The following is a 10,844-nucleotide window of genomic DNA, read 5'->3' on the forward strand; positions in this document are numbered from 1 at the left end:
AAAGGAAGCCAGAGTTGAAAGGCTGCATTCTATACATTTGATACAACACGCTTTAACAAATAGTTTTTACTTTTTGAGATTATTAAGTACATAATACTTCAATTTTTACAAAGTAATGTACATTTTTAAATATATCTAATTGAAGTTTCCTGAATTTGACCTCATTTGATTACAGCTAAATTAATTCGGCCTTCCAACATGTGAAGGTTCCCCACCCTGTACCTATACAACCCACAAGGAGGGAAACTCTAGATTTGAAATCCAATTTGGCAAGAAAATATGTAGATATGATTAATTATAACAAGATCAGTGAGGTTATAAACAGTGGCTTATCAACATAAGGATGGTGTACAAATGTAACTTCACATAACAGATGTAGTCAACTTGGCTGGGCACAGTGGCTCACGCCTGTAATCCCAGCACTTTAGGAGGCTGAGGCGGGAGGATTGCTTTAGGTGAGGAGTTCAAGATCAGCCTGAGCAACATAGCAAGACCCCTGTCTCTACAAAAAATAGAGGGACAGCTGGACAGCTAAAAATATATATAGAAAAAATTAGCCGGGCATGGTGGCACATGCTTGTAGGCCCAGCTACTCGGGAGGCTGAGGCAGAAGGATTGCTTGAGCCCAGCAGTTTGAGGTTGCTGTGAGCTAGGCTGATGCCACGGCACTCTACCCCAGGCAACATAGTGAGACTCTGTCTCAAAAAAAATCATTAAAAAAGAAAAAAAAAAAAAAGCAGCACAAGAAGTTCTTAACAAGCAATTTACCAGTAAGTAAGCGTAATCTGTCAAGTGTAACTACTGTAACTGGTGACTTCACACATTAGCATTCCACATTTTCTTCTCAGCCAAGGTCAAATATGTAACAATAATAATAATATAACAATATGGTGGGAGGAGGGGCAGCTGTCAATTTATAAGGTATTTCCACTTGTCTCATCTCATAGAATCCACACTTTCGTTATCCCCGTTTTACTGTGAGGAACCTCATTAAGACAGTCATCACTAGGTATCTAATTATTAACAACAAATGGCGAAGTTAGGACTGGAACCCACCTCTCCTGCTGCTAAGGTTTATATTCTTCCTACATAGGCAGAGAAGGAAACTTAAAAAAAAATATTCTTTCTACTAAGTCATGTGCTTCATGTCTAGAAAATAATAGGCTTTAAGCAAATTCTCTACAGGTGCACCTCAGTTAGCATAATTGAAAGTACCAGCTGATCCTTATTTTAAAATTTCCCAAGGAGAGCTCTGACTAATACACATTAAAAGGTACGGCCTTTTGTAGGAATTTGGTTTGGGGATTCTCTAACAATAGCCAAGTAATGAGGGTACCTGGGTCATAGTTAGGAATTTTTTTCTTTGGTTCTCACTTATAATTTATTCTTTAGTAGTTAGCAATGTGTAGTGTTTGATATTTGTGGCCAAGTGAAACTCTTCAACTCTCAGACAAATATGTGATTTCACATATATTGAATACAAAGAATAAATAAATATATTTAGCAAACAATCTCTTACTACTGCTTTGCCACGAGAAAGCATCACATAAGTGTTAGCCCGGTGAAAATACATGTTGAATCTCTGTACCACAGCCTATATTGTTGGTAGGAAGTGTACATTTGACCATTTCACAAGCTTAGAAAACTTCTTACTGAGAATTCTAGGCCAAAAATAAAATAAATAAATAAATTATCCATCACAGTTGGTGACTATTATCTGTTTTATAGATCAGAAAACCAATGTTACCAAAAGTTTGGCACTTGTCCCTGAGGCAGCATCAAAAGACTATGGACAATTGATTTGAGGAGAAGGAAAGAGTGTTATTAATTGGCTGGCAAATGGGGAGGATGGAGACTCCTGTCTGAAATGCTATGGCCTGCTTCTGAGCAGAAGTATAAAGCTTCTAAAGGTTCTCATCAATCCCATCTATGGCTAAAACAATCTCGTGACCTCCACCTGGATTAATCCCATCATTAGCTAAACCCATCTCGTGACCTCCACCCAGACAATTCCCTTGAGCCATCTCCTTGTGGCACAAAGAATACAAGAGGTTCCCCTGCCCCTCTGGATCACTGGCCTGAGACGGGATACAAGTCCTAGCTGGCCAAAAGGAGTGGGGGGTGTTTTAAAGACACATAAAACATTTGCGCTATTTTTCAAGCCATTTCTTCTGTTACACCAATGCACTGAGAAATCAGTAAACCACCAAAGATCATAAAGCTACTTAGTGGTAGAGCTGGGATTTAAATGGATGCACCCTCACTCCACTGTTTGAAATATTAATTCCTACATTATAGTACCTAGGATGTGCCCACACAGAGACCTTTGGTGACTGGGGTTTAGAGATCAGAATTATAGCCTTCAGAAGACACAATGTTAATTTGATCACTCTTGGTGTGAATCTTAATCAAAGGCAACAATACTCTCTTTTGCACATGTCTTTTACAAATTAAGTTTTCCCTCTACTTTATGAGCCACCAATCTTTAAATTATCAATTTAGAAGTAAACGTGATATTTCCTTTGAGAATAGTGTGATTTGGTTGTTTTCTTTTTCCAGTTAGATTCAAAGTGTTTTTCCACTGTGAATCTGAGCTTTCCAACTTTGATTTATTAACTGACCGTGTGAAAACTACATCATTAGCAAACCTTGTTGGCTTCAAATTCAAGCATTTCCTAACATTCAACCCCTCCACTCTGGTCCAAGACACAGAAAGCTGGAAAAAGCAGCAAATTAAGAGGAAGTGTTCAAGTAAGAACATGTTTAACTTGCCATAATCTTGGGTAGAGAGACCCAGAGGTAGATTTGGCATTTGGGAGAAAGTTCTGGAATGGAGATTTAGGAAGCCTTACTAGTCAGATTTATTCATGTTCTGAGGGGCCTCAGAATCCTTTGCTCCCTGAAAGCCATGCCCTCCCCTCCCCCTCCCAACCTCTGGCCCATCAGGGCCCAGGCCTGGCTGCCTGCGTCACTAGGCACTTGGGGGAACACCCTCCATCTGTCTGGACCCCTCCTCCCACTGTGCCTTTGTCCCTTTTGTCTGCATTTTCAGGTCTGGGAGGACCATGGGACTCCTACGAGGGTCCCTTCTTTTCAGAGGCCCCTGTTTTCACTCAATTCAGAGCAGCCTGACCAAGGTCCCAGTCTAAGACAAGCAGTTCATAAAAGAGCTGTCTTGTTTCCGGCTCCTTCACTTGGCTGGGCCTCCCTGTTAGCACTAGGCTTGCCCAGAGAAGCTCCTTCTGGGCTGGATAAGTTGATCCAAAGGAAAGAGGACAGCACGCTCAAGGCTTTACATATAAGGTGGCTTATTTTATTGGGTGTCACTGCCATAGAACAGAACACTTTCTTCCATTTAGGAAACTTCCCTCAGACACATGCCTAGAAGGCCTGCGAGGGACAGGACTGGGCCCACGAAGTCAATCTTGCAGTGTCTTTCAAGCCTTTCTCAAAGGCTAAGCCAAGACTTCCTCTTAGGTCTCAACTCCCCTGGGGAGATCAGTCCTTTATCACGAATACAGCGAACTCAGATGGAACCCGTGACAACCAGCCAGTTGGTAAGGGGAAGCCTGAGGAGCACTAAGAGAGATAGTTACACTCATTCTGGTGGCCAAAGACAGGTCCCCGGTGTTGGGCTCCATGCTCACAGAGGTCGCCAGGTCATTCTCGGTCAGGGGCTGGCTCCGGACACGCCGCAGCATCTCGAGGCCTGTGGGGGGAAAATGCCCAGGGCTGGTGAAATAGGGCCCAAGACTGGAGCCCCAGGGCAGGCCAGAACTCCCATGGGGACACTGCAGGGGTGTCACCCCACCCAGGCCTTCCCAGGTGACCCATTGACACCTCCTCAACACCTTCTCCTCCCTCAACAACTATTAATACATGCCACAAACAATGGGCCCTTCCCTTCCCCACAGCCTCCGGGAGCACCTGGATTCCCAGGCACCCAAGTGGTTCCTCAAGAACCCAAGGTGCCATGCAACTCTGCCAAGTCTCCACTAGGCCTTCAGCCAAGGATACCTACCCCGGGCGTGACGATAGGAGTCCTGGCTCCCCACACACGACATCATGTGCAACAGCCACTGCCTTGCCCTGGGGGGCCCGACTACAGTGACACGAGTCTGGCCTGTGGCTGTAAACCAGCTCTCCAGCTGAATGAGGGTGTAGCTGTGCACCTCGATGCAGCGAAGGTATGTGTCACTCTTCCCTGTGAGCATAAGAGGGGACAAGACGGACTGTAAGTCGCCAGCACTTGGGGAGTGGCAGGTAGCCTTGGGGGTAGAGACCTGGGATGGTTGCAGGTGGGAAGGTAGGGGAAGAAGGGATAATGGAGGGAGCAAAGGCAAAAGCCACTCACCAAAGATGAGCTCCTCCTGGTCCTCTTCCATGTCAAATACCGTCGGAGCAAGAAAGTTTTCGGGCACGGTCCACCATGGCCTCTTGCCGGGAGCACTAGTTTCCATGTCCGCACACTCTGCTGCTGCCTGATTCAGAAATGGAGCAAGTGCAAGCAACTGGCAGAAAATCACTGGGAAAAGTGAAGAAGGGCCAAGACCCTGCCATTAATATAGGTGCCTAAATGACCCGCCTCTTGAACCACCTTACAATCGTCGTCCAATCCCAGTAGCTCCTCTCAAAAAAATCCCTTCTAAGTTGGGCGTGGTGGCTCACACCTCTAATCCTGGCACTCTGGGAGGCCGAGGTTGGAGGATCACTTGAGGTCAGGAGTTTGACACCAGCCTGAGCAAGAGTGAGAAGCCATCTCTACTAAAAATAGAAAATAAAGGCTGGGCGCGGTGGCTCAGACCTGTAATCCTAGCACTCTGGGAGGCCGAGGCGGGTGGATCGCTTGAGGTCAGTAGTTCGAGACCAGCCTGAGCAAGAGCGAGACCCCCGTCTCTACTAAAAATAGAAAGAAATTATCTGGCCAACTAAAATATATATAGAAAAAAATTAGCCGGGCATGGTGGCGCATGCCTGTAGTCCCAGCTACTCGGGAGGCTGAGGCGGTAGGATCGCTTAAGCCCAGGAGTTGGAGGTTGCTGTGAGCTAGGCTGACGCCACGGCACTCACTCTAGCCCGGGCAAGAAAGCAAGACTCTGTCTCAAAAAAAAAAAAAAAAAAAAAAAAAGAAAATAATTAGCCTGGCAACTAAAAATAGAAACAAAAAAATTAGCCGGGCGTTGTGGCTCACGCCTGTCGTCCCAGCTACTCGGGAGGCTGAGGCAAGAGGATCACTTGAGCCCAGGAGTTTGAGGTTGCTGTGAGCTAGGCTGATGCCAGAGCAACAGAGCGAAGACTATGTCTCAAAAAAAAGAAAGAAAGAAAGAAAGAAAAAAAAGAATAAAGAAAATCCATTCTAAGTAATTGTCTACTCTGAGCTTAGTCCTTTCATGGCAAACTGAATTATCACATCAGTGCTCACCTTTCTGATGCCTAGGAATCCAAAATTTTCTTCCTTCTAACTTCAAAGAGTTTTGGAGCAAATCTGCTGGGCATGAACCAGGGCTGGGGTTGAGGAACAGAAGGTACTGGAGCAGGAAGGCTCCAGAATGGGCTCCCTAGGTATGGACAGGTGCCAGCATCCAGGCAATGACTATATATCTGTAGTCAAACAAGGATGGCTTTATTTAACGTGCTGCATCAAGGGACAGAAAACACCGCAGGAAAATAGAGCCATATGGGAGAAAGTTGTGGAAAACCAATTACAGGAGTGGCTAGGCGAGTCTAAGGAGAGGTTAGGGAAATAGGCCACTTTTCTAACATGGGGCAATTTGGTGATTATCTCGGTAACTTTTATCCAGGAGGCAGGGAGGCTCTAATATGGTCTTGATTGCAGAGTATTGTATCTCTCTGGTTTCCAACGTAGTTACAGACTGGCCTTTCTACATCTTCTTCCATCACAATCACTGAGTGCTCTTAACTGGTAAAAGTATTTAGCAAGAGATATTTATGTTTGGTAGGGATGATTAGAATTTACCTGTCAGCTTCCAGCTGCAAGCTCCTAGGTGCTTTTCACTTGCCGGCCTCCCCTTTTGACCAAAAACAGACAAAGTCAGGCCTCAGGACTTTAATCTGTGCGGTGCAGATCCATATCGCTGGCAGAATCCACTGATCACGAGTTATTGGGAGAAGGCTGTCTGCGTCTACATACACGTGGCCGTCATATAGCTTTTCTTGCAAAATGAGATGTTGAATCCTCTGAAAAGACAATGATTGCCCAGTAGCATTTAAGCTGAACAGGGTGCACTGGTCAACTACCATACAGGTAATTACTAGAAACAAAATAATTATTAATCCTAATAATAGGCTGCAAAGACAAGGGCCGAGATTTCAAACCCAGGCCATGAAATCACATCCAAAAATCCAAATGAATCTGTTCTAGAGAGCCAGATAATCTTTTCTTTTAACGTAGTCACAATACCGTTCTACCTGACCAGTAATGTTTTAGGTAGGTGCTACAAACACTGTTTGCTGTACAACAAAGTTCTTCTTGGCTACCCAAGAAGAAACCAGAGACTATACAATCATCCATGACCACCATCAAATTTTAGTAGTTTATTGGACCTCTGGAGAAAAAATACTGTCATTTATGACTTCTGTTAGGCCCAGAGACAAATTTGGAACCACATTTTCTACTTATATTATTCCTACTAGTGGAATGGTGGCTCCCAGAGAGTAGATGAAGAGACAGTCAATTATTAATATCTCTCCATGCTTGCTTTGTTTTAGGTCTCTGAGTATCGTTCTCAGAGAAACAGTCTCCTGTAGGAGTAGATGTTTAAAACACCATTAATAAAATAGTCTAAAAGTATATTACACAGGATAGGTTTGTGTAATGATGAGGTGACCACATAAAAAGTAGTGCTTTAGTGTTGCACCAGGTACTATGTCAGGGGTGTGTCAGTATCATTGATCACAGCGACAGCAGGACAATTATTAATCCTTCAACATGTGAAGATTGCTGGAGTGAAGGCTGGGGAGTCACTGAAGACAACAGACTCATACGGCAAGGATAGCCTCAATACATGGTTACAATAATTCCAGCAGTATTTTGTCATTTGGGGATAGTGTTCAATTTTCATAAAACTGAAGGTTAGAATTAATATTGTCAGAGAAATTCAAATTCGAGGAGGGACCTATAGAAGAAAATCTGCCTTTTGAAGTGTTGAAAGAAATAGCCATTACATTTTTGTTAATGGAAACAGGTGGAGGATAAAACATACATTAATGAGTTAGATTTAAACAGTAGCTATAGTCTGAGAAAAACAGAGTTTTGCCATTCCTTAGGTGGCAGAGAAATTCTGGACTACAGAGGATTAAGATCAACATGTCAACAAGATTTGTGACTCTTAAAAACTTTTGCTTGGCCTTTAGGGGGCACCAAAACACAATGATGAGTGGAGCAAAAAAAATTTTTTTTTAAAAGGAGGGTGAAGATATCAGAAAATTTATCTTGTTTTATAGTCTTGGGTAGAAGTAGCTACTTGGTATCATCAGCAGCTTGATCCGAAGATCTTGGCTTGGTAGTTTTCCTCCAAAGATAATTTGTTTCTGGACAATACTTAATAACCCTCAGTTTATGGTCTCCCTCCCAATGATCTCCTTCTCCATTGAGGCCAAGGGTAGTTTTTCCTTTCATTTTTACAAGTTTAGTCTCTTCCAAAAGACTAAATCTTCAGATCTCTAACCATGATAGGTTAATTAGGTGGATTTTGGGGGAACGCTGCTGTTACCTATTAGAAGTTAGGCGCATCCAATTAATTCTTTCTAGTACTTGGAACTGTGAGTGAAAGGGGTGGCCTTGCTGAAATAACAGGAGAATATCTAATCCCACAATTGCCTACTAACATCTAAAGATCAATCATGAGCTGTCTCCCTGCTCTCTATTCTCTCCCTAGCTGGCAGGCACCTTGCAGGAACTCTGTTTGCACAAACATCTGACAAGATCCCAGAGGCAGAAAGGAAATGCAAATATTTCTCTTCATTTGTTTTATGGACTCAAGGTGTTCCCCCAGAAGCTCTTGGAGGGACAGCAGGCGGGCAAACTCCAGGCCTTAGTTTCCTGCCCAAAACCCCATCTGAGGGGCAAAATCACATTCCCTGCAACAAGCCTGACTACGCTTCGGAGATAACCAAGTCTCCAGGAGCAGAAAAAATGAGAAATCTGGAAGCCTGGTGTTTGGAAGCTGCCCCTGCTAACTACTCTACAGCCACTTCCGTTTCAACTGACAACAATCACTACTTTTTTTTTTTTTTTTATTTCTCTTTGTCCCCAGAAAATCAGCCAGCCTCTTGGCCTCAGGGCTGGCACCCCCTTCTCTTTCTCTGGGACGCCACTGTCTCCCTGCTCTCCCTCCCTTTCCTCTCTCCCTCTCATTCTCTCCCTCCTAAAAGGGTAAAATAAACTTTTTTAGTTTTATATATCCTAATCTCTGCATCAGAAAATTTTCTCCACCCACACCATGAGCACCTACTAGGTTTTCCAACTTAACAGTGAGCTTGCAATGTGGAGTGAATTCCTAAATGCATAGAGTGGCATGTGGATCCCAGGAGGAGTTCAGTTCATTGTCATCAAGGCCAACACCAATTCTCAAGCAATGGAAATGAGTCTTGGACACTATTCTCAAATTTATTTTTAGAAGTCATTGTTTTCTTTCCAGTTTCTCTAAATATTTTGAAGCTATTTTTTCATTCCAAGCACAGTGAAATACGTTGCCCATATCACTGAAGAATAAGTTAGAATTCCTTAGGTTCCAGAACAACAATCAAGCAATTTTACCATCAGAACCTTGGCTATACATCAGAAATATCCTCAATCCATGCTGGAAAGAAGCAGATAATGGCCAGATATATTTACAAACCATCACTGGGACAATTGCTTTGGTCAATGCTACTTATTTAGCATAATGCTAAACTAAGTTATTACCTTGGGATTCTAGGTAATTGCACTTTCAATAAGTCTCCATTCTTTATATGGTTAACCCCTTAGGTAACAGCAACGCTTCTAAAAGTTCTTTAACTTCTTTCCATAATTAATGAGATTTTCACAAGAGGTCAGAAAACCTATTTCCAAAGTTTTCTGAACTAGACCAATCCAGTTGCCTTCTATTACCTACATACATATTTGGTTGGCAAGGACAGTGGCTTAAGCCTGTAATCCTAGCACTCCAGGAGGCCAAGGAAGGAGCATCCCTTGAGGTCAGGAGTTGGAGACACACCTGAGCAAGAGTGAGACCCTGTCTCTACAAGAAATAGAAAAAAAATTAGCTGGGTGTTGTGGCACACACCCATAGTCCCAGCTACTTGGGAGGCTGAGGCAGGATTGCTTGAACTAAGCAGTGTGAGGTTGCTGTGAGCTATGAGGATGCCATGGCACTCTAGCCTCTGTGACAGAGTGAGACTCTGCCTCAAATAAATAAATATTTGGTTTCTTAATCTCTTGTTAGCTTGGGAAGCTTAAATAAGGGAGAATAACAATTCAGCCATTTGAGCTCATTTAACTTCTGGGAGAAAGGCATATAATGACAATGAATTTAGAACCATGATAGCATAGAATATTTGAAAAATTATAATTTTCATATGTATATTTCTTAGGCAATCGGGAAAATGAGGTTTATTGAGGAGAGGAAGATAGGATTACAGAGCAAGAAGAAGATACACCTTTACAGAGCAGGATACATACTCCGCAGATGATGACCGGACCCACTGCGGCAGCAAAGGTAGAGCAAAAAGCTATGTTTTTCAATATGAACCATTATCAAGCAACGTTAGGCTGGGTGCAGTTGCTCAGGCCTGTAATCCTAGCACTTTGGGAGGCCGAGACAGGAGGATTGCTTGAGATCAGCAGTTCAAGACCAGCTTGAGCAAGAGTGAGACCTCCACCTCTACAAAAAATAGAAAAATTAGCCAGGTGTGCTGGCATGCACCTCTAGTCCCAGGTACTTGGGAGGCTGAGGCAGGAGGATCACTTGAGCCCAGCAATTGGAGGCTGCAGTGAGCTACGATGAGGCCACTGCACTCCAGGCTACACAACAGAGCAAGACCCTGTTGCAAAAAAACAAAACAAACAAAAAAACAAGCAACATTAAATAATCTTCAACAAAGAAGTTTCCAAAATATTTGTACAGAGCATGGATAGTTCCCTAGCACAGGTCAAATAATCATGAACTCTCCTCCTGAAATAAAGGAAGGAGAGTTGTTCTGAGAGTGAATCAGGGAATTGACAAATACCCAGGGAGTTTAATTTATCCCCTAAAGTATATTATGAATGTCAGTAATTGAAAATTGACAAAGAACTTTCTTGTTTAAAATCAATGCGTTTCCTGTAATCCTGGCACTCTGGGAGGCCGAGGTGGGCGGATCATTTGAGCTCAGGAGTTCGAGACCAGCCTGAGCAAGAGCGAGACCCCATCTCTACTAAAAATAGAAAGAAATTATATAGACAGCTAAAAATATATAGAAAAAATTAGCCGGGCATGGTGGCACATCCCTGTAGTCCCAGCTACTTGGGAGGCTGAGACAGGAGGATCCCTTGAGCTCAGGAGTTTGAGGTTGCTGTGAGCGAGGCTGACACCACCTAGCCTGGGCAACAGAGTGAGACTCTGTCTCAAAAAAAAAAAAAAAAAAATCAATGCGTTAACAGTTATTGTGTCAGTCTATATAATAAACTGGAGGGTTTTTTAAACTTTACAACTATACAATCCTTTATTATAATTAACCTAGGAAAACTCAACTTTCATTTCGACTTGTCTTTTTAGTGCTATTTTAAGTTTGGTAACCAAAAGAGCACTCATAATATTTGTTACTCAAAATCTGAAGAATGTCAAGCAAACATGAATATTCCT

At 43.0% G+C, this 10,844-nt stretch overlaps 1 protein-coding gene across 1 annotated transcript; it reads right to left on the bottom strand.

The window, feature by feature from the left end:
• Nucleotides 1-3,509: 3,509 nt before the first annotated feature.
• Nucleotides 3,510-6,152, bottom strand: LOC138395953 (KH homology domain-containing protein 1-like). Its single transcript, XM_069489067.1, has 4 exons — nt 5,978-6,152; nt 4,355-4,481; nt 4,022-4,204; nt 3,510-3,709 (listed from the first exon to the last, which is right to left on the bottom strand). Exons 2-4 carry the CDS (start codon nt 4,458-4,460, stop codon nt 3,510-3,512), a joined length of 489 nt encoding a protein of 162 aa, XP_069345168.1. The 5' UTR covers nt 4,461-4,481; nt 5,978-6,152.
• Between the last annotated feature and the right edge of the window lie 4,692 nt (nt 6,153-10,844).

The sequence above is a fragment of the Eulemur rufifrons genome, chromosome 15 (assembly GCF_041146395.1).
Source record: "Eulemur rufifrons isolate Redbay chromosome 15, OSU_ERuf_1, whole genome shotgun sequence".
NCBI lineage: Eukaryota > Metazoa > Chordata > Mammalia > Primates > Lemuridae > Eulemur > Eulemur rufifrons.

What these genes read in the sequence shown, in the direction of transcription:
- LOC138395953 (XM_069489067.1), bottom strand. Translation starts at nt 4,460, where the DNA reads ATGGAAACTAGTGCTCCCGGCAAGAGGCCATGGTGGACCGTGCCCGAA. An exon ending in CCAGGAGGAGCTCATCTTTG is followed by an intron (nt 4,205 to 4,354) that starts GTGAGTGGCTTT and finishes TTATGCTCACAG; the next exon opens with GGAAGAGTGACACATACCTT. An exon ending in CTCCTATCGTCACGCCCGGG is followed by an intron (nt 3,710 to 4,021) that starts GTAGGTATCCTT and finishes TTCCCCCCACAG; the next exon opens with GCCTCGAGATGCTGCGGCGT.